Source organism: Echeneis naucrates, chromosome 7, assembly GCF_900963305.1.
Source record: "Echeneis naucrates chromosome 7, fEcheNa1.1, whole genome shotgun sequence".
NCBI lineage: Eukaryota > Metazoa > Chordata > Actinopteri > Carangiformes > Echeneidae > Echeneis > Echeneis naucrates.
Genome location: NC_042517.1, coordinates 2,336,951 through 2,364,270, shown reverse-complemented (window position 1 = coordinate 2,364,270; position 27,320 = coordinate 2,336,951). Strand labels below are relative to the sequence as shown.

Below are 27,320 nucleotides of genomic sequence, written 5' to 3'. Positions count from 1 at the left end.
TCACTACGCAATGCTGTTGTGTTCCCTGTGCTAGCAGGCAAGCTAACCAGTGGCTATTATTTGTCAACCCCCCCCCCTCTTTCCACCCCTCAAAACACAAACAAGCAACACTTCCTTTGTTTTTCTGTTGTTGTGATGTCAATTTTTGAATTTCGATAGTTTGCTTTCTAACATTTTAAATTATTGAAGAGTTTTATTTCTATATATTTGGTGCGTATTTCACTGGCTGAAGTTATGAAGTTTACAGAGCTGAGGTTGGAACTGTGGTCTTCAAAATGGAAAAAAAAAAAAACACAACAACAAAAACACACAAAAAAAAGGGGAATGTCGGGAGCTAAAGAGGAGATGAAGGGGATTTGTCTGATTCTGGGTGAGGCTTTTCCGTGAAGTGTTCTGGTTTCTGAATGGTGAAGGAACGAGTGACCAAAACATGCTGATTGTGGGGAAACTGGGAATGCGAGGAAGTGTGCGCTGCAGGGAGGAATAAAGAACGTGTGTGGAGAATGTTTTTGATTCGACGTTTGAAGAGGTTCACCTTTGAGTGAAAAGAAAGCGAAGACTGAAATTTCGGCTCATAGTGAAAGCACCAGATCTTTTGTGTGTGTGTGTGTGTGTGCGTGTGTGTGTGCGCGTCATTCAGATAAGTCATTCCCATTGAGACTAAATCCTCTGAGAAACTGTAGTTGTTAACAAAGACGGGAAAAGCTGGAAACTCCCATCATTTAAATAGACTTTGTAGCAAAAGTATGAAACCACAGTTACAAGTGCCGCCACACCAGAATGAACCAAGATGCTTTTTGTTTGGTAGCAGCCTTAAATGGGGGCCTGATTCAAATGGACGGGCTCTTTCAAAATAAAAAATAAAAAAAATCAAGAGGAAAAAGAAAGAACTCTCACTCACTCACTGGCAAGTTAGATCTTGTGCCAAAAATGGGGTTTCTGCTCATTGGAGAAAAACTTGCTGGCGACGTTGAACGTTCAGTTTGTTGGTTTGTCGCTGTGCAGATCAGTCTGACTGCTACAGAGACGGGAGCCGGGGGGGGTAATTGTTTTCTACACCTGAGCAGGGGGCAGTTCTTCACAGCTTTGCTCGCAGACAGACTGATCTGTGGCTCAGCTTCCTACACATCAACAAACAAACGCTCTGATCATTTCCTTTAAAAAGATAAATAAATACTGAAGCGTTTTCCTCCGAGGCCAGGCCCCGAACAACTCTAAACAAAGTCCACGTGTTTGGGGGTGTTGACGTGTCTTACTCTTATGCTCTATTTGTTTGGGTTTACGTCAGACTCATGCTTTGCTGTTGGTTTCTGCTCCGACGACGAAGTGGATTTTAAAAGTGATGCACACCGAAAATGACCTTTTATTTAAATTTTTTGTTGTTTATTTGTTGTGTTCGTGTGTTATGTTTACCTAAAATCATTCCAGTGTGGCATCATGAGCTGATATGATTCATTAGCATTGCTGAGAAACAGGCTTTGGTGGAAGGATCACAGGTGAAATCTAAATATTCACATTCAAACTGTCTCACGCGGTTCATTGCTGAAAATTGTGTGTGTGGTCTTCATCCTGGAAACGTGCTAAAACTGGAACACTGTTTACTCTTTGAACATAGATATATTTAAAGCCTTCTCTTTCCCCCCAGCAGCATCACATACTGCCCCCTCTCTTTTTTGTCTTTTTTTGTTTTTCAATTTATTGAAAACAAAAGCCTAATGTGTGGTCGTACTGTTTTAATTTCCATCCAGTTTGGCCTTTTAAAAAAATCCACTATTGACAACATCCTTTGAAATTGACAAAAGAAATAGTTCAGGCTGAGTAGTAGAAAACTTACTGTCCTTGTTTGATCACTAGTACGTGAACAATGCCTAATGTCTTGTGTAACAAATAAAACGAATTAAACTATGAATGAAATGATAGAAAAATAAAAAGCACATGGCAAACCTGGAAAAGACCCTGATTTTGTTTTTGTGGTTCTTTTTGAACACGATTTGTTCTTCGGTGGGAAAGCCGTCTATACATACATACAATAATATTTTATATACACTAAAAGAATAATGCCGTTTTAATAATTACACATTCCCCTGAGGCAGAAGAATCTGGCTTTGCCTAATAATCATCCATGAGATATAAGAATATTCTGGTAGATATCTTTCTAAGTTGAGTTGGTTGTGGAAATTTCGGAGCGAGTGCAAAACTGCTGCAGCACAAGTGGACATGTTGCGGTTGCCATGCGACCAGAGGAACATTGTGTCTCCGTCAGAACACAGAGGGTGAATCCGATTCAAATTCAGGCGAAGGCACAAAGCATCATTCACTCCATCGAGCTATACGTCCTCATTATTCCTTCATCTGCAGCCACAGCGGTGATTCACTGCTCCTTACAGAAAAGCTGACAGCCTCATTCGACATGTGGCGACGTGTCTCTTTGCCGTCACCTACAGAGAGCCACCGAGGTTGGAGCCGGCTCGGCCCACCACGTAGCTGTCGTATGGGTGACCCAGAAGTCTCTGGATCTCCGCCTTGGGCACCACCCAACACTTGCCCAAGTGGCGTTTCCGCACCGTGTCTTTGAGCACCTTGTCTTGCAGGGTGACCGGCACGTGCTCGGACCCCCACCTCAGGACCCCCCTGGCTGAAATGCCCTCCTTGCTGTTTCGGTGAGCAGCTCCGCTCTCTGGATCCTTCGTCACCGCCACGCTCATGTCAGTGTGTTGAAACTGGCCTGTAGGCAGACAAAGATGGTTGATGTGAGTTTATTTACTCAGCAGCTATAATTAAGGTGTGTGTAGCTGGGCGTTACACTTTCATGCTACTCTGTGTTTCCTTTAAGGCGTGTGTTGGATAGACTTTTATTTTGATGAGGTGGTTGGCCATGCTCTTCCTGTTGGTCATTTGTGGAAGCTGACTAAACGCTTTATTCCACACTGTAATCACAACTGAGAGAACTGAAGTTAACATTTCGGACATTAAACACGGATACTTTTCTCATTAAACTGTATTTATTCGGAAAGTGGTGCGCTTTGTTTTTATGAACTTTTGACACTTTTAAGTTGTTATCTTGAAGAGCTTTGTGGTCTTTGGCGGTAATTGTTGTAGTGTACGGCCTCGGGCAGATTTGTTTGTTATTCTTCCATCGTTGTATTGGCGCTTTTACCGGCGTAAAGGATCTGAACACTTCAGTGTACGTACCCAGCAGGCCTTGAGTTGAGTCAGACAGCCCCCGTCCGTCTGTGATGTAGAAACCTAAGTGAGCCATCTGCAGGTAACTGGGGTGTTTATAGTGGTGGAACAGGACCAGGAAGCGCACATCCTTGGTCAGCTCGAGCCAGCAGCTCCGATGGTTGTCCACAGAAACCGTCACGCCCTGCCTCATCACAGACCCCTGCTGGTTGATGGGAAGGACCTCCCGGCCTTCGCCCTCCACCACAACGGCGTCCAACGAGATCGTGATCATGAGGCCGCCGGAGCCGCCCGTGGCTGTGGAGACGGTGAGGCGGTTGAAGTAGGTTCGGGGGCGTTCTTCCGCGCCATGCTTGGGGGGAGCTCCTATCAGCTGGCCGTCCACGATGATCCCTTCAGGAAGAAAGAAAGCAATGAACCTGATTTACAATCCAGGTCTGAAATAAAACATATTTATGCAACAGGTACCTCGAACAGGGTCCTCCAACAGTCTGAGAACATCGTTCGCTCTGCCGTCGACTGTGAAGCACAAGCTCTGATGCAGCTTTGGCAGCTGGACCACAAAATGTGGATCTCCATCAACTGCAATGGGCAGCACGGGGAATTTAATGTGATGGCGGTTATATAAAACAAAAAATGAGTTTGAAGCAGATAAACACAGCCGAAGCTCTTGACCTGAGGAGGAGAAGACCTTGACGGTGCTCAGTCTGGAAGGAGCCTCAAGACATTCAACTAAAGAACAGTCCTCGTCGCTCCCAAACACTGAAACCAAAGGCAGGGCTACATGTGCTGAAGCTGTTTCAGAAATAAAATGGAACTCCACACAATCACATGCAATCAGCAGCCACTCAACACTCACCATATGATTCTGTGTCTTCAGTGTCATCGTCTGAAACCGTCAGAAAATTCATTTGACGTGAGATTTAATTTTTTTGAAAAGCTGCTTGAGTGCAGACTTCCCACTGATGTACATTTAAAACTTACAGGTGTCATAGTTGAGGTCGTAGTCGTAGTCATAGGTAGCGTCGTAGTCTGAGAAATGGAAGCAAGAATTAACAAAGCCTTCCCAACAAGGAGTTTTCACCCATCGTGCAGGAAACAGCATTAATGGTGACACTCACCTTTCACCAGGTCAATATCTACGGGACAGGAAAGAAATACAAACTGATTATCGTGTCATATCACAATCAGTGGTTGCATTTACACAGTTGTGATATTCGGTTTTTCAAATGTCAAATGATCTGAGGGTTTCTTCTTCCGCTGTCAGGAACAGAGAGAGGATGAGCGTTTTACCTTTTCTCTCAATCTGAATGGAAGTAGAGACATCTGGTGGAGAGATAAAAAAAAAAAAAAACATTTAGCCTGCAGCCTCAGTATTCACAGAAAAGCTCTGGGTGGATGTGGTGGAGATCTGCAGCATGACCCACCCAGAAGCCCCGCTGCCTCCCACAGTTGCGGCCCCTCTGTTATACCAGGCATGGGGGCGAAAGTGGCCAACACCAGGGTGGCGATGCTGACGTCGGTGTCAGCGGCTGCCTTTGTGTTGTTGACGTCTTCTGCCGCCGGTGCCACCGCCGGCGTGGGAGAGGTGAGCGGGATCATCATTTCCTGAGGCGGAGCTGTGGTGAGTCCAGGGTGAGGAACATCTGGAGCAGATGTGCTGCTGCTGTCTGCCACTGCGGAGGGCAACGGGGCTTTGACAGGAGGGAGAGCTGTCCTCGCCACGCCGGGCTGGGGGGTCAGGTGTCTGCCAGGGTCAGGTCTGACTGACGGCGCTGAGGCGTTGGGCTGGGGCGTGGAGACCTTTCCGGGTGCAGGTGGTGGGGCTGTTTTTAGAGCGCTAAGCAGAGATGGGGAGATCTTCCCAGCAGGAGGAGGGGGAGCAGTTTTAGAGTCATTTTGTGGAGGAGCAGGCTTTTTTCCAGATAACGGCGCCGGGGCAGTTTTGACAGAGTTGGGACTTGAAGTTGTGGTCGTTTTCCTGGATGGCGAAACTGCCGCGTTTGCTGCGGAAGTTGGTGATGAGCCTTTTTTAGCGTGTGTTGCATTTGGGGGCGGCTGAGGAGGGCCTGGTTTGGTTTTCTTGGGCCTGAGGTTCAAAGGCTTTTTCGCAGCACCAGCAGCTGGTGCTTTCGTGATCGCAGTGGTCGTCGCCGTTGTGGTTATTGTTGCTGCTGTGGAGGGTTTTGCAGTGGTTGGAGTCTGAGCTGCTTCATCCACATCTGGTTTCACTACAACTAAAGAAGTGACCGGTGTTACAAAGTTATATTTGAGGGAGAGATTTGTGGCCTTTTCTGTCAGTAACCTCTGAGTCGCAGGGTCGGTAGTATTCAGTTTGGCCAGCAGCAGCTCTTTGATGGTGAAATACGCCCAGAGTCGATGCACAAAGCTGGAGATACCTTCTAAACCGCCAGAGCAGCTCTGGGAAGTTTCACTCTCATTCCCCTTTGCATGAGAAAGCAACACATCATTTTCCAGTTTGACACGCTGCTTCGAATCGATGGCCGACATCGACACCTTTAAATCTTTGACCCCCGTTTTAACCCTCCCTGCAACCACCAACTCGGAGCCTTGGAAGTAATTCGGAAACAGAGAGCGGGTGATGTCAAACGCCTGATCGTCCAGGTAGGACAGCTGGATGTCGGATAGCAGAGGGCTGGCCACTTCGTCATAGAAGCCCTTCAGCTGCAGGGCTGCATCTGCGTCCTCGTACACCATCCTGGCGACGCCTCGGTTGTCCAGAGCCAGACGTTTCAGGAGGAGGAAGTCTGCATCGTCGCCAAAGGCAAGTCCAAACAAAGAGGCGGCGCCTAAGGCCTTCTTGGCGTTACTGAGGATGGTGTCACCAACTGTTACGCCGATGGTGGCTTCTCCATCAGTGAGGAAAATGACCAAGGGGACACGGTGAGATGATTGGTGGTTGGAAGAGCCTGAAGACGGAGAGTTGACGAGCTGGGCGGCGGAAAGCAGAGCTGCGTTGATATTGGTCCCTGAGACAGGAAGTGGAACAACGGGGACAATCAGCGTAGAAGGTGGAGAACAACCACAGAATAATGAAGCTACAGCTAAGACCGTATCACGTCTCCACTCACATCCTTCTGCAATGATTCTCTTCACAAAGTCTTTGGCGTCTCGTACGTTCTGCCGAGTTGCTCGCACCGTTCGTCCCTTCTTCCACGTGTGCACCTTGTCTGAGAAGGTGATGATGTTGAAGTGGTCTCCCTCTCTAAGGTCTCCGAGGATGGTGCTCATGGCCTGTTTGGTCTACTGACAGACATTATTACCATTTATATAGAGAAGCCTCATTAACTTGAGCACCATATTGTGGTATTTTCTTTCATTTGTCGGTTGTCTTGTCAACGAGGTTCTTTAAGTGCTTGTTTGTCCACTTTACCTGTTTAATCTTGGTGCCTATCATCGAGCCACTGACATCAATGACAAATATCACATCTTTGGGAACCACAGGAAGCCCCCTGGGTGCAAAGTAATGAACAAAGTAGCCATCATACACCTGAGAGAGAGCAAGAGCAGAAACGAGGAGGGTGGTAAAAGACAAACACCAGTCTGGATCTGTATGCAGCACCATTACAGGTGTGTTTGGAAAGCCGGAGATGAGAAATGCTGCTGACCTGGACGTCACCTATGAGGTCTCTGAGGTTCACGTCATACTGAATGATGAAATCAGCATCCAGACCCTGAGAAGACATGCTGTTCTGCTGCTGCACAGTGGGACTGTAATGGACCCGAGCACAGCCAGCACTCTGCTCAACGTGAGTGGAGGGGGGGGGGTCCGCATCACCTGCAGGACGAGACGGGTGTTTTAGTCATTTTATCGACCTGAAACACTTTCATGATTATTCAGCTTGTTTGCCACGTTACATGAGGTGATTGATAATTCGGTCATATCTGTATGATGCTCAATGACGAGCAAGCCAGAAAAAACAGGGATGGTCCACGTCAACCTGTATTTTTGTATTTTTGGAAGCTTCATTAGTTTCCTCAAAGTGAAATCAGCACTTTGAACAAAGCCTTTTTCCAACATAGGCTGTATATTAAAGTGGACTTTGACCTGGTGGTAGACAAACACTTTTCCCTGAATGTTAAACTTTTCCTTGCAGCGATATGAGAGATTGTTATTCATCATGTGTTCATTCAGTTCGGATGTGTCTTGCTTTCTTGGACTTTAATTCCTTGACTCTTTGTGTGTTTGTTTGTTTTTTTTGTGTTATGTATTCTGTATTATTTGTGTTGAGGCTTTGTGTTTGGCATGCAGCAATGTGTGTAAATTAATCTTATTCATCTTATTATTTATTTTGACTTGTGATGGTACCAGATTTTACCTTTTGCTGTGTTGGACAGCAGCCGGGTTCTCTTCAGAGGAAGCACCTTCATGAAACTGAGGCCGGTCCTCTCTGTTATACTGACGGCCACCGTCAGGTTCTGCACAGCCTGCCCGGGCCTGAGACCCAAACTGAGCTCGTAGCGGCCAAGTCTCCGCGGCAGCAGCTCTTCGTAAGTCAGAGAGAAGGACATCCGAGCTCCTGAAGGGACGCTCACTGCCACGCGAAATTTCTCAATCTCCCTCTCTCTGGAAACGAGCAGAAAAACAAACAGTGTAAGCTTTCAAATTCAAAATAAATAAAATTCAACTAATGGGGGGAAAAATCGTTTAGCTTGTGACTGACTTGGTTGCGACAAGTCCAGCTGTTTTTCCTTGCTTCTTAGCAGCGTCGTATATTTTCCTGGCAGCAGCTCTTTCCTTCACCTGGGCTGCATACACCTTGCCATTAGAGGTGCTGATGGGAAAGAGGAAAGAAACAGCTCTCTGTGTGACTCACAGTAGCCAGATTATGTTTCACTCAGGAACACGCTGAGTTGGGGAGCACGGCGACTTTATTTTGTGCGTCTTGTATTCCACAAAGCTGCTTCACAAACACGCTTGTTTGCGGACGGAGTTTGTAGGAGGGGTCGCACACAGGTCGAGTGGAAAAGAGTCATTTCCCTCTGAAAACAGCGTTAATGAAGCGAGAGCTTGCATCCCGGTGATGCTCCCGCTGAAATCCCAACCAAAACCAACCCAGTTCACGCAGCGCACGTCCACTGATGTCACGTGACAAGGTGCTAAATAAAGGTCAAGACCTTTGAACAAAAACGTCCAAAGAGAGAAAAAACATCAAGGGCTTACTAAAATAAACCGTCAGACTTGAAGCCGAGTCTTGTTTGAGACAGAGCAGAGTGGAAAATGGAGGTGCTTGTATTTTATGTGGTGAAGGAAGGCCGTACATCAGTGACCTGCACGCAGAACACAGACTTCTTAGTTTCAGACAGATATGCCAAAGAACCAGCCCCAGCCTCAGCGCCACCCCCCCCCCTCTCAGGTATTTGGTGATGTGCACATGGTTCTACGGGTGAAATATATATGTGTGAGATGTGACAGATTATAGCTGAAGTTCAGCTCCAGCCTCACACGTACCTGAAAAATCCCAGACTGCATCCACATGCATGTATGTACAGTAGCTGTGTGTGTGTGTGGCATATCCAACCTGGCTCGCTGCCTCGGTAAACTGTGTGGGGGAGAGAAAGGGGGACTGGGCAAACTCCTGTCATTTTCTCTTTTAAATTTCTGACTTGCATTCACAAAGCCTGGCATTCATCTGCCCCAGGCAGCCCCCCACGCCCCCCTCCTGACCTGCTTCCGCTCCCAAATCCAGCTCCAGGCTCGGTGTTTGGCCTGCGATGTTGACTTATTTGTTTTGTTTATATTTAGCATTTTTAAAGCAGAGCGGTTTCCAACCCTCTTAGTAATCAAATCATGCATCTACTCTGCACCGGATTTCTAGATCCTTACATAATTCCTCTGAAGTTTTATTTCTGGACTCTCACCGTCCACGAGAACGTTGCTTTTTCTCATTTCAGCTTCACACCTCACTGCAGGGAAATATTATTCCTGCCGGAGAGATATAATACTTCCCTGCCAGCTTCAGTACGCAGTAGATACCTGAGCTGTCAACATGACCTGCTGTGAGGAGCCATCTTCCAAAACATACTTAGTGAGAATTAAATACGTTTTCTCACCTTTACAGTGATATCAGACATCAGAAGCACAGAAAATGGAGAGGCACACGAATGATGTGGAAATATTGAAGGTTTGGCTTTAACAGCGAGAAGGGCGGATTACAGTGATCTAATTTATGTCAGTTTAGGGTCCCAGTTGGGAAGAAGATCGTAGGTAACCATCAAAAGATGATGTAAAACTGACTCACATGGTGAAGTTGGAGATAAAAGCAGAAGAGGGCAGGTCCACCTCGAATGCGGCCTCCTTGATGATGGGGAGCTGGTTCCACACTGAGCTGTGGACCGTTGTGACGGCGTAGCGGGACACCACGGAGCACCTGACGTGGTAGTCTGTCACCTTCAGCTGGAAACACGACAAAGACGTGAGGCCACGTCGGGCTGCAGGAGATTCATGAGCAGTTTCATCGCCTGATTTCAACCTCCACAGACTGTACACTGATGTGACATCAGCAGTCAGGGTGTGAAGAACAATAAGTCATAAACCTCACAAATAACTCTTTTGCCTTTTGGCCCCATTTGAGTCATTAAAACATAAAACAGTTCCCTGCACGCGGCCGGCTCCCTCCTCTTGTTCACTCGGGTGCTGCTGGCGCCTGCTGAGGGCGAGCTGGTCGGGCCCGGCCGCATGACTTGCAAGGACGAGGCGACAGACGGGAGGAAGGGAGCCACATCAGTCCTCCGACCCGCTGGTATTTAGGAAAGCTGCGGTTTTGTGCTTAATGACTGTATGTTCTCTGGGAGCCCCTTCACAGTTGACACAGAAGCAAACTTGAGGGGAAACTACAGTGGAGCTACTGATGAGACCCTGAGAGGAGCTGGTGGCTCTTTCCCCGTTTGTGAAGTTTGTTTTGTAGTTCCGTTTGTACATCAGGAACAAAGCTCCTATTTATACAACCACATACAAATCCATTTAAAGATGGGACAAAGTAAAAGGGAAGAAGTGCAGAGTGTAATAATGTGATTTTAAGAGGAAACTAATTATCTCATTTTTAATTTTAGCTGATAGACGTGAAGTAGGAAGGTAAACAAATATATCCCATCTGTCCTTTCACCAAAGCTCTGATTTAAGAAGTGGTAATTAAAATTAGCATAAAAGAGTTGGAGGTTGTCTCTGATTGTAAATTGTCTACATAGCTAATGCAGGCAATTTATTTGTGACGAAAATATGTAATTTCATTCTTCAGGACTGTTAAATCATTGCACTTTACTGTTTGATGTAAAACGGTGAAAAATAGAAATTAGACAAACTTACAACTGCCTTTGTTGGTTTGCTTTGACGTCTCACTCTCTGAAAAACAAAACAACAACAACAACAACAAGGCAATAAGTCACTCAAGATGTAAAGAAGGTGATTACTCCCACGACTTTTTGACGTGAGCGTGAGGGTTGGGTAAAGATTTTGTGTCAGAGTAGTCTGAATCAAAGCCATTCACAAATGGAGGGGAAGTGGAAGTGGAAATAAATGCTTTCACTGTACAGAGGGCCAGTGAAGCTGCACGGTTTGGTCTCAAATGTTAATTTTGCACACAAGTCACTGCTGTGTCAATACATTACCACATATCCTGCACATTGCTGGGAATTCAACATAAACACATACCTTTAGGAGTGGAAACAGATCGGATCATTTACACTGAAAAAATAGCAGCATGCGAAATGTGCCTGTGTGAAGATCACTTCAGGAGAGGCGGACTTGTTCTCTAAGAATATTACTCCTGACTGAGGACGAGTTGAGGCCATTTTTATTGTTTCTATATAAAATAAAGCACAGTGTTTGTCTCCAGAATAATTCACTGTCAGAGCTGAAGGGAAGACGTGGTTCCATTGAATGAATTCTCCCCCTCACAGGTCCATAGTTATAAATAAACAAGTCAATAAAGTGTATTTTGAAGTAACTTATATATGGGGTCCTTTAAATGATGTGGATTTAAATTACATGATAATCAAAAGCTAAACTGAATAAATGACATCATTAATTAGAAATGCTGAATTTATTCTGAATATTCAATAATTCAAATGAAAATGGGAGAAATTGATCATTTCTTTACAATAACTTGTACATGAAAACAAAGTGGAAGTGAAATAAGTGAATGAATAAATGAACTCCTCACCTGTAAAAGAATTTTTGCCCCCAGGTGTGCTTCATAATCCCCTGACAGTCCTCCTCGCACATAGAAAGTCAAGAAAACTAGAAGGCACTGAATCTTAAAGTTCATCAGGTCCATATTGATCCGGATTTCAGGTCTCAGGTTTGTGATCGGGACTGAGGCAGCTCGTTTACAGCAGGACTCTGCGCACACCTCACATTTTACACGGTGGGGTTTTTTTTTTTTTTTTCCCAAAGGGTACGTCCCCTCCCTCACCTCAGATCAGAGATCAGAAATAAAAATGAAAAATTGCGAAATGAGGTGAACATCCGCTCAACGACCAACAACAACAACAGGAAAAAGAAAAAGTTGTGCAGAGGTTGGATCCGGCAGCTCTCAGCCTGCTGTGTTCATGCTCACTGGAAATTTGGCGTGCTGCTGCCACTGAGCTCCAGAGAAATGAGGGATTATTAACCCCTGCTCCACTATTTGAAGAAAACACCACCCCTCCTCCTCCTGAAAGTGTCCACTCTGACTTACTCTCCTCAAATTGGTCTCATTGCATAACCCCCCACATAAAGTCCTGTTATTGGCCGGTCAGTCGCGGAATTATTTCTTCATTGGATTTTTATCTTTCTCTGCGGGAGAGCTGAGCTGCCAGAACGACACAAACAAAACTTTGAGTGAGAAACTGTTTTCCACACAACGACAGAAGACAAAGGCTCTTTGTTTACACTATTTATTTACATTTTTCCAAATACATTTTTATCTTCTCGTCTACGAAAACAAAAGTTAGAATCTGCCTGGCAGCTGTCCATGGTGCTGATTCCCACCCAGGTGATTAGGTGGATAGTACATGATGTTACCTGTTTGACAGAGCATGAAGCTGCAGGTTACAATGTCAAACTGCCTACGCCTTTTTTTTTTTTTTTGTTTACTCTCAGCTTCAGTACACAGTGATTATGTTTCTCTAGAACCTTTGTAAACAATGTGACACTTTGTGACACAACTAGCAAACTCTAGTTAAATAAGACGGGGACATTTTGAGGACAGACATGTTGAGGACAGATGTTCCAATACCAGTTTTCGGTTACGAAGTCCAAAGTCCTACTTCTATCCCCTCGTCGTCTTCTGCTTTGAAGCCTCTCTGGATTCTGCTGTCACACAATCCACCTTCAACTGGACTCCATTAACTCTCTTTTTTTCCTTTTTAGCAAAGTTAATCAGTCTTTTCCTGAACAGAACAACCCTTAAATGTGGTCGGGAACAGTCTGCAGGGCTTCCTCTGGGTCTCTGTTGACGTCAACGTTCTGCAACGACAGTGACACAAATGCCGGGTCTGTTTAAGGCCAGACTTTGTACCGACCACTGGCACAAATAGCATAAACAGGATTATAGAAAATTGAGTTTCCTTTCATTTGCTTTAAAAATGTCTCCATGCTTATATGCACCGAGTTAAAATTCACTGTATGACCAACACAAATAAACAGGTGAGAAAGAGTCAGCAAGAAAATATTGCAGCATCATCTTTAAAACTTAAATCTCCATGTGTTCTTGGATTATTAATCAGGTCTGAGTTTTATAATAATACTGTGAAAGTATCAATGCGTGACACTGAGCAACATGGATACAGCTTTTATTAGCAACAGATTGATTTTGATATTTAAAGATGGAGGTATTGCGGGTTTTTTCTTTTGTTTGTAATTATTCTACAATGAGAATAACATTAAATAAATGATTTCTTCTGCTGTATGTTTGCTCAGTCTTCCCTCTACATGTCAACATTTCCATTGTGAAACTTTACTGCACGCCACCAGACAAATATAAAACACCACAGAGCCATAGTTGGCAGATGAAAGTATCCATTATGACAAGAGCGAGCGTGTGGAAACTTACCGCAGGCTTCTCTCTGTGCGTGTTGACGGCTCCAATATTGAGGAAACATGACTCAACCTTACAGCCTAAGATTGGAAGAGAAGCCCGACTGTCAGGCAAACATTTAAAGTGATCGGAGAAGTCGTCCACTCAAAGACAAACAACCTACCGTAGGCTATGGGAGTCAGCTTGAGCACCGTGTGAAGGGGGCATTTCAGATAAGGCAGCTCATCTTCAGAGGGAGACAGATGAGACGGTTAACGTCACACACTGCGTTCAGCTGTTAGAAGTAGAAGGCTGAGGCCGATTCCTCGTACCTGCAGGTTTGTCCAGGAAGTAGGCCAACAGGCAGCGCATGACCGCTTGGTGGCAGATGACCAGAACGTTTTCCTGTCGCTCCAGCTCCATGATGACGGGCTCAAGACGATGGACCAGGTCCTCGTAGGACTGGAGAAGAGCAGCGCCTTAATACTGCACTACACACTACACAGCTTCTTTGTTGGGGTTAATGCACAACGTTGTCGACTGACCTCACCTGACACTTGAGGCTGGCTCCAAAATGAAACTACATATTTAAAGGACATTTGAAGGACCGACAGCTTTCAGGTCGGAGTCGGGGGGGGGGGGGGGAGTTATTTCAGTCACTCACCTCACCCTTCGGGTAACGATAACGATACTTGTCCTGGTCTCTCAGTGCAAACTCTTCTGGGAAGTTCTGCTGAATCTCCTCGTAGGTTAGCTCCTCACAGACACCCTTAGTGAGGAATAGTCACAGAATTTGGCGGATAAATACACAACCTGAAATACACAGACCTCCAATCCATTCAGCACCACGTCAGAAACACATGATCTTGAAATACAAAGCTGGCCTTTTGTGTTGCTTTGTCTGAGGGATTTTAAGATGAACTCACGGCATCGATCTCGTTGAGGGCCTTCCACTGTTCGTATTGAACTCCCACAGCCTCTGCAGTCTGGATGGTCCTCTTCATGTGGCTCGTCCACACCTTCAGGTCTTTGATATTCTGACCCTTGATAAACGCTGCCAAGGCACTAGCATACTGGAGAGAGTGAGGGATTTTGTCATTCAGTACTCCCTATAGCTTACAGGCTTGAGCCCTTTAAAGTCTTTTGTGTTATCTTGGTTTGGCCCCGCTCACCTTCTGTCCTCTGGGGGAGAGACCTGAGTCTCCACCGATGCGACCTAAAAGGTTGAGTTCGCTCTCCCCGTGGCGGCTCAGGTAGATGGACCTCGGGGTGACGTGAATGTTCATGAGGTAATAGACTATCCTGCTCTGAATGTGGTCCTGGACCCGGTTCACCAGGTATCTGATGCCCACATCGAAGATCTTGATGTAAGAAAGTTTTCTTTAAAAATAAAATTTTCACAAGTGAGAAAAAAGCAGTTTCTTTCCCTCTTTAAACTCAAAATAACAAAGACTGTGAGCCTTTACCTGTCTTTGTCATCATCTATAGGCATGTAACTGGCCTTGTAACACTCGATGCGCTGGACGAAGTCTGCCATGGCTTCATCTATGTCACGATCCACATAATCTGGACTCCCAAATTTTACTTGCTAAAAGGGAAAATGTAAAAGTAATTTAACAAAAAAATAAATAAATAAAAAATTACATCCCATCATCAACGTTGAACATGAAGCAAAGGAGCGTCTCACCTTGATATTCTCTGCAATGATTTCTGGGTCATCACAGATTGACTCCACAAAGAACACCTGCATCAGAAATCGTTTTTATCTATTGATGAACTTTGATATCTTCTTATATGATATACACATTTTACCACGTGTTTTAAAAATATTAATATATATATATATAATATATATTAATAGTTATATTTTGAGAAATACATTAAATCAAAGACTTATCTGAGCTGTCTGCAGCTTTATATTGAATGAACAGATACTGGATCCATATGAATATTCTCATCTAACCTTTTTAAGAAGGTGAACAGAACTAACCTTGTAGCCCTTCTCCTTTGCAACAGACATGATGACTGCCCTCCTCTCCCTGGTGGTGTTGGTAGCATCAAATACCTGAATAGGACAGGACACAGGCGTTACTGACAGCATATTCAAATTCTGTTGTCCTCGCTGGAGTCCAGCCCAGGCTGCTGCAGAAAGGACTACGCTCCTCCTCATGCTGTATTTCCAGGCGGCAGCGTGTTTTATGGTGAATAGAGGGACAGTTTCAGCTGTCGTCTTACTCACGGCTACTTGTCCTTGCTCCTTAGTGAAGTAGCTGGAGACATCCTTGAGGGCAGCTGCCGCACAGGCCCTGAGGGAGAAGTGCATGAAGGACATGAAAATGAGCCGATTACCTATATGACGCATCTGACCATCGCTGTTGTCCATACTTGCGGATTCTCATGGCCTCCTCGTTATCAGGTTTGAAGAACTCAAAGTTCTTATAGATCTTGACCGCCTCCCTTCGGTACTGGCCAACGTTGAACACTGATGGGATAGAAAAACAGAGGTTTAAACACACATACTGGCACAAGTCCAAACTAAATCAGCATTTACTTCGAAAACTGACTTTTGGTGGGAACTCCGATCCAGTTCAGATAACGGGTGAGCTTCTTGGAGATGTATGTCTTCCCTCTGGCAGGCAGTCCCACCATCACAATCAGTGTAGGAGAGTTACAGAACTGAGGCACCGAAGCTGAGGCAGAAACAGACACAGCAACATAAAACAAGGGTTAACTGGTGCATCAGCCTCCTGTTCAGATGATCAAACCCGCCTCGCAGGACATGTGCTGTGTGTGTGTGTGGCTGCTGAGGTAATCTTCATTAAGAAAGAATGAGCCCAGCTCAGATGTCTGGACAGAGACTCCCATGGCTTATCTGCCCGGCCGTTGTTTGGCAGCCCGCCTTGACACAGAAAACTGCCCAACTGTCCACAAACAAGCTCAAGTAAACGGACACGCAGACACGTTGCAGAGATGAAATTATAATTTGCAAATCGTCCGTTCACATAGAAACACCCAGAGCACCTCGTAACAGACCGGCTCTGATCACAAACTGGTAAAATTTAAGTGTTACAAATCGGCTCAGCTATACACAACAATCTCCCCAGCGTAACACAATCAGTCTCACAAGAGACAAAACTCTGAATCCTCAACTGACCGTAAAGATGCAGAGCCACTTCATTTTCTTACCCAGTCATGACCCAGTTGGTTCATGCTTGTCTGTCTGGGGTCAAAAAATGCCAGTCATTTAAAGCAGACAACCAGTGTGTGTCTGCACGGGGACGGGGAGAGAGTCGGCCTCCAGGCTGTTCGATTATGAATGGACTATGCTGCGTCAGCAAAATGCTCAAAGGACCACGTCAGACACTGAACAGAGGGCTAGCTCAGACGTGATCTGGTCCAGCTTGGCTACCATCCCTGTGGCTCTCAGATTGCTGTCTGTCTACCTGCGTCCCCTGACAGGACTGACAGGGGCCCCCCCGAGCTGTCAGCCCTCAACACACTTAGGACTGCCACAAAAAGTTCTTTCATGTGTAGAAGTGGGTTAAAAGTAGGATGGCAGCAGCAATGACAGAACAGATGAGGCATTTGAATACAAGATGGGGTGTCACTGCACTTACATCCCCTCCTTCGGTTCAAGTTGCAGCCCATCCATGGCACCCAGATCTTGAGCAGAGGCGTCTGGGTGAGCTTTTTCTGCTCCGGAGACCCATTAATGGTGAGAGCCATGAGGCCCGTGTGGCAGGCGAAGGAGCGGATGACAAAGAGGCGCAGCTCTGCGATCTGTGTGCATGTGTGCGCTTCACTGAACACACTACCTACCACAGGTCAGCTGACTGTTGCTAAGGAGAAGTACTTAGTAGGCAGGAGAGTGGGGAGGAGGACCAGAGGCCATGCTGCTTGTCTGCCCCTCTTGTCTCTTTCATGATGTGCAAAAGGCTTGAGGGCTGCCAAAATCTCTACGGCGATGTCAGGCAGAAGGGGAAGCATCCAAACCTGTTGCACCGTGGGCCACATCTGTTGTGGGGACCCAGCCGGTTCCTCAGTCAACAGAATAAGAGCAACAGTGACATGTAAGGCAAGGGTAAAAGCTGCAGGAACCTCTCCTGAATTGATATGAGCACAGTTGGTGCTACATGAGCTGTTTACCAATCAGAGAAGTGTAGAGGGGGTATTCTTCTTTCTTACCACCAGAGGGCAGTTCAGACCTTAACTTTGGATCTGGTATGTTCTAGAGAACTGGCAGCTAGTGTTCATCCAGGACACAAAACAGCCTGTTGAAATGCTGTGTGCAGTTTTTTAAAATTCAGCTAAGCACTTACATCACCTCTCTTAAATGATGACAGACATTAAAGAAGCTCATTAGCAGAGAGGTTGATGTGATGGAGATGATGAGCACTGAAAAATGGATATAAATCATTTTAACTTTTTAAATCACTGTTTTGTTCCTGAAGCAGTGATGGAACAGACATCAACTATCTAATGATCTTTGAAAGTTAAAAGTTTAAAAGTATTGCCGTCGACTGGTAAAAAGATTCAAACTTTCCTTAGCAGGGTAATGTCTCATTTAATGGATGTTAACGTTCATATCCCTTCAATGCTGCAGCCGATGAAGACGGACCGATCGTTTATTGGAACAGCAATCTGTCATGTTGAGCTGCAGAGTGGAATATTTCTGCATTCTGATTGGTTGCCACCCAATGACATTATGGCTCGTTAACATAAAGTTTCTGATGCCTACACCAAAGATGTATCGCCACTGGACATGCCACAGTTTGCCATCAAGAAATGGATGACTTCTGGACGCTCCCAGAGATGGTAACAGGATTTAATATTAACTGTGATTTTAAACGTTATAATTATTCAGCAATAGAAGAGAAGAGAAAGAAGAGAGAAGATGAAAAAGCGCCAAATGATTATGTTCACAGAAAAATAGGGCGTTTATTGTTAATTACTGTTCAGCAAGATGCACTGGAGCCACAGCATAACACTTTGACTGGTGTGTGTGTGTGTGTGTGTGTGTGTGTGTGTGTGTGTGTGTGTGTGTGTGTATGTGTGTGTGTATGTGTGTGTTAAATAGATTGTTAAAAACTAATAAAAACACATTAGAAATGTTTGACAGTTGAATAATCATACCCTCCAGGATTGTCCTAACCAAAGTGTGTTTAATGTTTCACAAATGTTCAGAGGAATAACAAAGTTAAAGTTAAAATTAATCTTCTCCCCAAACGAGAAGTGAAAAGTTGAGGTGAAGAAAAAAAAAATGTTTTGAGTAAGACCTTTACTGCCTAACTTCAAAAAGAAGGGTCACTCATGACATAATGCTGCAGGGAAGTCTATCAAATGATCAAGTCCTGGTACAGACAACACAATTTACTCAGCGCTGGCCTGTGTTCAAAGTCTAGCAAGCGGTTTTCTTGGAGGGCGATTAACAGGACACTGATAACCAGTAATGGCCAGTTTTTCCTGTTTTGGTGGAGCGGGGCCACCCAGTGAAGGAAATCTCTGCTGTGGAGTAGCAGTCCAGCACATCCTCCCAGAACAGCAGACATACGGAAATTAAGCATACGCCCCCACATATTCCACTTTATCTGCTGAGCAGCTTACAGACTCAACTCTTATGAGTATTAATTGTATTTTTTGGGGGGAGTTGCAGGACTTGGTCTGTGTCTCATCACGCTACTTCAGATCATCAGATTATCACTTCTAAATAACGGCCCTGCAAAGCATTTACTTATAAAGACAAACAACTGAGCAGAACATAACTAACAACAAGCAAACCAAGATATTCTCTCCACTTCTTATTACTGCAACTTGTTCAATCGCTTCTCTCAACATGGATGTTTCTTCACTGCTGCATGCAGGATGGCATTACATGACCCCACATGTGTAATGTCTATTTTAGACAGGGTCTATTTTTACTCTATTTTACTCAGTCCGGAGGGTGCTGCTGTGTTCAATGCTCTCTGCAGAAAGAGTTCATCGGTGGGCTCACCTACGCTGTCGGATCTGCATAGCCTTGTTTGTTCCAGCTGGGGAAGCTCCATTCTGCGCTACACTCCAGTGAAGCAGCTATCCGAGCGGCTTAAGACCAACTGACACAATCGACACACATCCTCTGTGCAGCTGGAGCGATTGGAACTGATGCTCTTTTTTAAGAAACTAAATCCCCATGTCAAACTCTTCTCAACACACTCAACTCCCACCCCCTGGAGCCCTCTCTTTTCCTCTTACACATGGACATATGATAGCAGCACATGGGGTTTGGCCTTTAATGTTTGCCAGGGCCAGAGTTCACAACATATACACAACGAGCCCGTCACAACAAGTGCAAAGGTCACTAAGGAGGAGACACAAGGAGGGACAGGGAGTGCTTGTCATTCTGAAAGGATTTCCAACTGTCTTTTTTAAATGAAGAAGGAACAATCGTGGTGGCGTATATACACAGTGGGTCTCAAATCCAAAGTTCACAATGTCTTGTTCCTAAGTTACTGATAAAACTACCTAAGCAGGTCTCGATTACAGCGTAAGTGACAAAATAAAGTGTATTGTAACATGCCTTAATTTGTATTAGTGTGCTGTAGATACTTTCTGTTCTGTAATGTGTAACCCTGACTGAAACCCAAACGTAAAACACTTGGAGTCCAAAAGTTTACCTGAGGCAGATCACGAGTAAGTCCACTAACACAATCCAATATTCTTACAAGACAAACCAACAAAGAACAACTCTAACATGACTGATTACAATCAGCTTGGCCACTGCAGGTGAAGGGTAACTTCTCGCTGGATGGGTGGAGCTGACCTGCATTCACACCAGCACACACACCCACGCCACATTAATTACTGCAGTAAACGATTTGAAGTAAATATTATTTATTTATTTGCCGTATGTTTGGCTACATGTCTCACTGCTATGATATGCAAATTTCCCCATCTGAGGGACTGATAAAAGATTATCTTATCTTAAATACATAAGAAAAAAAATCTACCCGTTTCACCATTTTCAACCAAGAAATGATAAAATCCTGTTTTCTTGTATCGCAGTATTTGATTCAATCCAATTTACAAATAGGCATCAAAATGTTTTTCCTCAAGATTTAGCTCTTGTGTTTTGTTCTAAAGATATTTCAGGATTTGACTTCCCACAAATGATTGTTTGAATTAAATTTTTTCCTGTTATATGAGACGTGACAGACGTGACATTTCTGCTGCCTGCAGCTGTGGTCAGCACCGTCTCTGTGTGAATCTATAAATGTGACTGGCAGAGCTGAAGACTCGACATTCAAGACTTTGAACTTTTAACACTGCACTCTTGTAACACTGTCAGAGTCACGATGGGTAGTTACAAAAAAAGGTTGGAAACTGATTCAGCAGAACAGGAAATATTGGTTCTGTTAATATTTTCCTGTATTAGCCTTCTGGTATGTCAAACATTTTTAAAATTACCTTAAACAGGTACTTGAGACCCTTTTTATGCAAAAACACCTGTCTCTAGTCTCTCTAGGGGTCAGGTCTCTGCTCTAGCCTGGCCTCTGGAAGGTTCTGGTCTGATCTATTCTCTCTAGTCTCTAGTCTGGTCTGGCCTTGGAGGGTTCTAGTCTAGTCTCTGGTCTGATCTAGTCTAGTTTCTGGAGGGCTCCAGTCTCTGGTCTAGTCCGGTCTGGTCCGATCTAGTCTCTCTGTTCTCTAGTCTGGTCTGGCCTCTGGAGGGTTCTGGTCTATGTTGAGGTGCCCACACCGGCCATCGAACCCCCGGCCTTCTTATGGGGTGGGGTGACAGCCCTAAGCCACCAGGCCACCGTGAGAATTGTCACTCGGTGGAGAGGAAGATCTCTGAGAGATCTCTGGGGACATTACCCTGATTAGGCTCACTAAAACCAGCTCAGTACACTTCGATGCAACAAGTTTCCTTATTCTCACGTAAATCACCCACTTTATAGAGTCTTCCTTACAGATGGAAGCAACATTTGCACAACAATTTCCAACACTGCTGCTACCTTATACAGCCCTTGAACAAACACGTACACACTGATTAAAAAATAAATACATAAAAAAGTCTGAGGGAATCTGTGGTTCAGTATCTCTAGATGTTGACTGAAGGAGTGGTGGATTCATTCGCTGACACGCTCCACCTACCAACACGCCTTGGGTCAGAGATGTAGGAACAATGACGACTTTTATTTTATTATTTTATTTTAGGTGTGCACTGGTAGAAAACGGAGGCTGCATTGTAACTGTGTAACTGCGATGGGTTTCAATGCAACAGCTTTGCACAAGTCAGATTCCATAGATTAAAATGATATCCAGCATTTCAGGAAAGGGGGCATCTTAAACGGGACCTCCAGTTTTGGAACGAATAAACAGGATTAAAAAAGTTTAGTGCAGGCCCTGCGGGGTTATACATTCACTCAGCAGGCGGCTTGAACTCAAATGCTAGATTCTACTGGGTTGAGAAGTGTTGAAGGTCGCGGTGGCATGAGGTGAGGACTGATTTTACTAACAGCACTGCTGCTTTTTTTCCTAAATACAGATTATTTTGAGGGATAGTGTTCTTACATGGACAGGACTGCAGGGCAATTAATGCATATTATACTATCATGTCATGTGATTATTATTACAATTTTGTTGTGTTATACTAAATGTGATGTATGTTTTCCCTTCATATTGACATTGAGAAACTGCAACTAGGTTGTGGTTTTCCTGTATCCTGTGTATTGTGGTATCTGCAAGCCGAGAATTATTTTGTGACCTGTTTGTTTTAAATTTTGTGAAATCATTTAGATTTTACACGTGTAAAGATTTTTAACAAGATTACATGAACTAATAATACAGAACTGAGGGCTAACAGTTTCAAGTTAAAAGTAAACCAGGACTTTGGCTTGGTTAATTAGTGCTGAGCATAATTTAATAGTTTCAGGAAAAAAAACAAAAACACAATGAGGGGTCTTGTTATTTGCAGAAGTAATGAATACAAACACTTCACAAAGCCCAAAACTGTAGTGTGAACATTTTTGCAAAAGACATGATCAACTGGGATCACGTTGTCATGAGGCACTGACAGGGACAAATATAGATGAAGTGATTATTACAAACTAAAGGGAATAAATACTGTCTAACATACAGTATAAAAATAATTACTTCAATCTGTTTGGGTTTTTTTTTCACAGCGCATTAAATCCCCACTCTTCAATGCATTTTATAAGACTGAATAATCAATTTAATGTCTGCATAAGGAAATTGTCAATACTTGGAATGAATGGAAAACAAACTAATGTGAGAGGCACTGCAGTTTAAAAGCCCACAGGTAACATTAGCAGGCTGTTAATATCTGAGTGATTAGGGAGGTAAAGGGATTGTTAACCTCTATGAGAAGTGTGAAATTTGGCATAGTGGAAAGTTTTAATATTATCTCAGTGAGTGTTCTACACCTTCTCAACGGAGATGGGGTCACATTCAGCTCTGAAATTCATGCTGCTCTTTTCAACAACTCTATCCTCCAGTTGTGACGGTGGGAAAGTCCTGATTTATCCTGTAGATGGCAGCCACTGGCTGAACATGAAAATCCTGGTGGAGGCGTTCCACTCTCAGGACCATCAAATCACAGTGCTGCGTTCTTCCACCAGCTGGTACATTTCTGAAACCTCCCCCCACTATACTTCTATCACCGTCGCCCAGGAGCAGTCCCAAAACATTGAGAGCCAAGACCTTATGTCCGTTTCCCTGAAGAGGTCATTACAGATCCATCAGAATAAAGGTTCAATATGGGCTTTTCTGGAATTTTATTGGAACCTCTTCAGCATGGTCAGGGACAACCACCAAACTGTGGCAAACCTGGTCATCACAGTCTTTGAGAATAAGGCCCTGATTCAGGAGCTGAGGAAAACTGGATATGATCTCTTTCTGGCTGACCCTTCATTTCCAGGCGGAGTGCTGTTGGCACATTACCTCCGACTTCCTTTAGTTTTCAACGTTCGCTGGCTTTTTAATGGAGAGGCACACTTTTCCATCGCTCCCTCTCCTTTGTCTTACATCCCCGAATTCGCCCCAGAGTATTCTGACAAAATGGACATGTTTCAAAGATTCAATAATATAATCTATCATGGCATAATGTTCATCATGTACAGCTATTTTTCAAATCCACCATACCATGTTGTCTGCAACAAGTACTTTGGACATGGTGTCAACGTCTTGTCGCTTATCCAGAGAGCAGATATGTGGCTAATGCGGGTTGACTTTACATTCGAGTTTCCTCGGCCCACCGTGCCCAATGTGGTCTACGTCGGAGGGTTTCAGGTTAACCTGAGTTAGAAGAATTCATGCAGAGTTCTGGTGAACACGGTGTAGTCGTAGCGACCCTGGCCCTGAGATATCAGAAATCATCGCTGCAGCATTTGCCAGCCTTCCTCACAAAGTCATATGGAGACACCTCGGGAAAAGGCCTGCCACAGTGGGAAACAACACGATGCTGGTGCAATGGCTGCCTCAAAATGACATACTAAGTCACCCTAAGACCAAGGTGTTCGTCACACATGGGGGCACCAAGCCCAGTTCTGGGCATTTGTCTCATCTTTGACCAGTTCGACAACATGATGCGGCTGAAGGCCCGGGGAGTAGCCGAGGCTGTTGAAGTGACAACTTTAGATGCTGAGTCTCTGACAAGTTCATGAGACACAAGGGTGCGCCACACCTCCGCACCAAATCATACCAGTGGCCATGGTACGCTTATCATAGTCTAAATGTCATAGCAGTTTTAGGAGCATTTGGCTTCCTAATTATTGCATCAATTTGGATGTCTTGTCGATATTTCATAAGACGTTTCATGGGGATCAGGAAGTCCACATTCAAGTCCAAAGGTGAATAGATTAGAAGAATAGAATAGAATAGAACACAATCAAATTGTACTTCAAGAGTGAGATCAAAAAAAAAAAAAAAAAACTGGTCCAAATCAGACAGGAAAAAAGCTAGTTTTGCATATGATGATTTAAGGACCTCTGAATTGATAACATAAATGTCAATCGATCATCTGTGGTTACTAATTATTGTTTAATTGTCTAAAAATGTGTATTAACCAGCAATATAATAATTTTACAATTACATGGTAGAATAGCATTTCCCAGGCTTGTTTTGGTGACTCTTTTCCAAAGAGGTTGGTTTTGTCATCCAGACTTGATGAGTAATGGGAGACTAAACCCAATCAGTGTCCTTTGAAGGCTGTATTTTAAGAAATCATACTTCTCTAACAAACCACTGATGGACACTGAGAGATAAACAATAAGAAGGGATCAGTTTGAAAAGCCAAAGCTGGTGCAAGAACACGTCATTTACCATTTATCTTGATAGTAGTTCAAGTCTCTCTCAGTCAGTGTGCTGGTATTCTTGCATTGTGCTAGATGAGAAGTGAAAGTAGACGCTGGTTCTTGATGGAGTTCCTGTTCATACACGATCACGCATACATCAATTGCAGAATAACCACAATTAAGTCTCCACCACAGAGCTGCAAAAAGTTTTGAACTGATGTGATAGTTTTTACAAACTGCGTGAGTTTGACTTCAGTGTTCAGCTTGAACTATTTCTGTGAAGGATTTGAATTGTGTGGTCTCTATGCCAGCAGAAGTCCCATTATTTGTGACTGACAGTTAATACAAAGTCAGTGAAGTGAACACAGTGACAATCAGTATAATAAGAGCACACTTAAGATGCTTCTACCATTTCCTGTGTAAAATCAGTAAGCACAACCCACTGCCCAGCACAGACACATTATGTGATACTTATCGCCAGACAATTTTGCACATTGGTAACTGCAAGAATGTCAACAAGAAAGACTGACTTTTAGGAGCAGAAGTTTCAGACATTCATTATGACACAATTCCTATTAAAATCTTGACTCTTGGTAAACATCATCTGCAGTTTGAGCCACACGCACAGAGTCAGAGCTTGACAGAATCAAACGGTAGAAAATCTGATGAGCTCTCTGGATCAGCTGTCTGAGCTGAGCAGAAATCTCTTCATTCACATGGAGGTAAACCAGGGGGTTAAGAGCACTGTTCAGACACACAAGGCCTCGACTTATCTGATGAGCGATGAAAGCTCCATTAGACCAATCACGGCATATCTTCTGTTTCTCCAGAACTCTTGACCAAAGGGTGAGGTTCTTGAATATGTGATAGGGGATGTAGCAAACAGAGAAGAGAAGGATCAAGATGAACAACAACCTCAGGCTTCTTCGTTTCGTGTCAGTTTGAATAGAATTTTTGCGACAGAGAATAACAATCACATGTCCGTAACAGCTCAGTGTGATCAGGAACGGAATAAAAAATCCAGTTAGCGTCCATCCGAGGCTGTAAGTCAGGTAATCCTCAATACGGGCTGTAGAAGTGGTATGATAACATTTGGGAATCTTCCCTTTGTTTTTGGGGTAGAACATGTCTGGAAGACTTTGAACACCAACCAACAGCCAAACCATGACTGAGATAGCCACAGAGTGAGTGACAGTGAGCCTCCTCATCACTCTCACAGGATGGACAGTAGCCAGGTACCTGTACACACTTATACAAGTAAGGAATCCAATGCTGCCATACAAATTCAGGTTGAAGCAGAATCTTGTGATCTTGCAGAAGGCATCTCCAAAGATCCATGTGTTCTTCTTAAGGTAGTACACCACCAAAAACGGCAGCGTGAGCAGATACAGAATATCTGCTAATCCGAGGTTGAGAACAAACACATTGATGATGTGTATCTTCTTCCAGTTGTGCAGCAAAGACTTCAATCCCCATCCGTTAGCCACCAGGCCAATGATGAACACTAAGATCAAAACAGGAGGCAAGAATTGGCCTGAAAAGTCAAAAGGGACACGAGGACAAGTTCTGTTCAACATTGTCTTCTACCCAGCAGTTCGTACCACTCCCTCTGGTGTCTAGCGTCTTCTATTAAAGTAAAGTAATTTTGAGAAGTGAAAGAAAATGCCTTCTTCTGTCCAAGACACACATCCTGTTCAAACCTCTCCCAAATTCTTACACAACATGTGTTTTTTACTCTAAAGCTTCAACATATAGTGTCATGAACGGTTTGAAGTAAACTGAATAGTTTCATAAGATTTCTGTTTTCGCGGGTTTGTGGTTCTATAGGAGTACTATATTGCGTATAATTGTTACCTGTGAAGCAAGTTGTGTATATTGTGGAGAGTGCTGTTCAAAGAAAGTTTAGGGTTTTGATTATCATTATTATTATTATATTAAAGACGTGTGATCATTTGAGATGTAAAGAAGATGGATGAGCTGAATGGCATAAGTGTGTATTTGGATGAAATTAAGACCTGAGAACGATAATTACAACCTGAGCCCTATTTACATAGCAGTGCTCTTCATTCCTCTCTGTAAGAGAATCGTCTGTATTCATGCCATTTTAGGATGTGGCAACTTTTGCCTCATGGTGCGAGAATCCTGAGCTGTCACATGATCAGTCAAGTTTGAGTAAGCTGCAGCCATGAGCTTTGATAACACCTTATCTGATTCTTTCTATTTTTTGCACTCAGGCAACTGTGTAGAATAATGCCTCTACTGTAGTTTCCGGTGCTCAGCAAACATCCTATCATTTTACAAAATTAGAACCAAGGCGTGTATAAATTGTAATTATCTTTTAGTACATCTCAGATGTCAGTTTATAAACTCATGGCTCCTTTTAACACTAGAACGGCCAAGACGGTCATTTGGACCGTTTTGAAATTTCTATGTGCAATAACTTTGTTGAATAATAAGATACAATCCTGCTGGTACTTGACTTTTCCTAAAAGTGTCTGTATTTTAATTTAAAATGTTTTTTATATAAATAACACAAACGACAAAGTAGATAATTTTTACCTATTTCGTACATAAGCGGTCATATTGACCGCACGGAATTTTAAGGTATTGAAGTTCATATTTCCCACGAATTATGTCGCAGTTTTAGTTGCTCAGCAACTATCACTCTGTCAAGTCACGATCGGTCTTGGATTATACAGAATTCTGTATTTGTACCATTCTATATATATCAAAGTTTAGAGTAAAGAGACCAGACAATGTCTAAAATAAATGAGCGAAGGAAGAGAAAGATGACAGCTGCCATGGCCTTGGAAATGCTTCAAAA

General features: G+C 43.9%; 3 protein-coding genes and 1 pseudogene across 5 annotated transcripts; 1 reads left to right on the top strand and 3 right to left on the bottom strand.

The window, feature by feature from the left end:
- Window positions 1-1,703: 1,703 nt before the first annotated feature.
- Window positions 1,704-11,679, bottom strand: itih6 (inter-alpha-trypsin inhibitor heavy chain family member 6). Its single transcript, XM_029506539.1, has 17 exons — window positions 11,367-11,679; window positions 10,511-10,546; window positions 9,447-9,601; window positions 7,869-7,979; window positions 7,524-7,771; window positions 6,813-6,982; window positions 6,578-6,694; window positions 6,276-6,447; window positions 4,611-6,173; window positions 4,477-4,509; window positions 4,305-4,322; window positions 4,168-4,215; window positions 4,043-4,072; window positions 3,859-3,945; window positions 3,652-3,765; window positions 3,193-3,576; window positions 1,704-2,725 (listed from the first exon to the last, which is right to left on the bottom strand). The coding sequence occupies exons 1-17, from the start codon at window positions 11,478-11,480 to the stop codon at window positions 2,439-2,441; spliced, it is 3,687 nt and encodes a 1,228-aa protein (XP_029362399.1). The 5' UTR covers window positions 11,481-11,679; the 3' UTR covers window positions 1,704-2,438.
- Window positions 11,680-12,259: 580 nt separating this feature from the next.
- LOC115046845 (6-phosphofructo-2-kinase/fructose-2,6-bisphosphatase-like) lies at window positions 12,260-24,663 on the bottom strand. 3 transcript variants are annotated; one of them, XM_029507479.1, is made up of 14 exons: window positions 24,525-24,663; window positions 15,767-15,892; window positions 15,588-15,684; window positions 15,442-15,508; window positions 15,193-15,267; window positions 14,890-14,946; window positions 14,669-14,790; window positions 14,375-14,582; window positions 14,129-14,275; window positions 13,867-13,971; window positions 13,535-13,664; window positions 13,387-13,449; window positions 13,239-13,303; window positions 12,260-12,652 (listed from the first exon to the last, which is right to left on the bottom strand). In XM_029507479.1, exons 2-14 carry the CDS (start codon window positions 15,849-15,851, stop codon window positions 12,593-12,595), a joined length of 1,281 nt encoding a protein of 426 aa, XP_029363339.1. In that variant the 5' UTR covers window positions 15,852-15,892; window positions 24,525-24,663; the 3' UTR covers window positions 12,260-12,592. The 3 variants fall into 3 exon arrangements, with proteins under 3 accessions (XP_029363339.1, XP_029363338.1, XP_029363337.1); XM_029507478.1 differs by lacking the exon at window positions 24,525-24,663 and adding an exon at window positions 19,195-19,318; XM_029507477.1 differs by lacking the exon at window positions 24,525-24,663 and adding an exon at window positions 16,820-16,928.
- On the top strand, window positions 22,641-24,060 carry LOC115046823 (UDP-glucuronosyltransferase 1-2-like; annotated as a pseudogene).
- Window positions 24,664-25,048: 385 nt separating the features above from the next.
- On the bottom strand, window positions 25,049-26,079 carry LOC115046848 (P2Y purinoceptor 1-like). The gene has a single exon (XM_029507481.1). The coding sequence runs from the start codon at window positions 26,071-26,073 to the stop codon at window positions 25,072-25,074; it is 1,002 nt and encodes a 333-aa protein (XP_029363341.1). The 5' UTR covers window positions 26,074-26,079; the 3' UTR covers window positions 25,049-25,071.
- Between the last annotated feature and the right edge of the window lie 1,241 nt (window positions 26,080-27,320).

Excerpts from the sequence above, each read along its gene's own strand:
- LOC115046845 (XM_029507477.1), bottom strand. The coding sequence starts at position 16,928 with ATGGCTCTCACCATTAATGGGTCTCCGGAGCAGAAAAAGCTCACCCAG. Across the intron at positions 15,893-16,819 it reads CTTGAACCGAAGGAGGGGAT|CTTCGGTGCCTCAGTTCTGT; the intron begins GTAAGTGCAGTG and ends TTTCTGCCTCAG. Across the intron at positions 13,450-13,534 it reads CTTCCTGGACAAACCTGCAG|ATGAGCTGCCTTATCTGAAA; the intron begins GTACGAGGAATC and ends CTCCCTCTGAAG.
- LOC115046848 (XM_029507481.1), bottom strand. The coding sequence starts at position 26,073 with ATGTTGAACAGAACTTGTCCTCGTGTCCCTTTTGACTTTTCAGGCCAA.
- itih6 (XM_029506539.1), bottom strand. The coding sequence starts at position 11,480 with ATGGACCTGATGAACTTTAAGATTCAGTGCCTTCTAGTTTTCTTGACT. Across the intron at positions 7,772-7,868 it reads GCTGGACTTGTCGCAACCAA|AGAGAGGGAGATTGAGAAAT; the intron begins GTCAGTCACAAG and ends GCTCGTTTCCAG. Across the intron at positions 3,766-3,858 it reads CAAGGTCTTCTCCTCCTCAG|TTGATGGAGATCCACATTTT; the intron begins GTCAAGAGCTTC and ends TGCCCATTGCAG.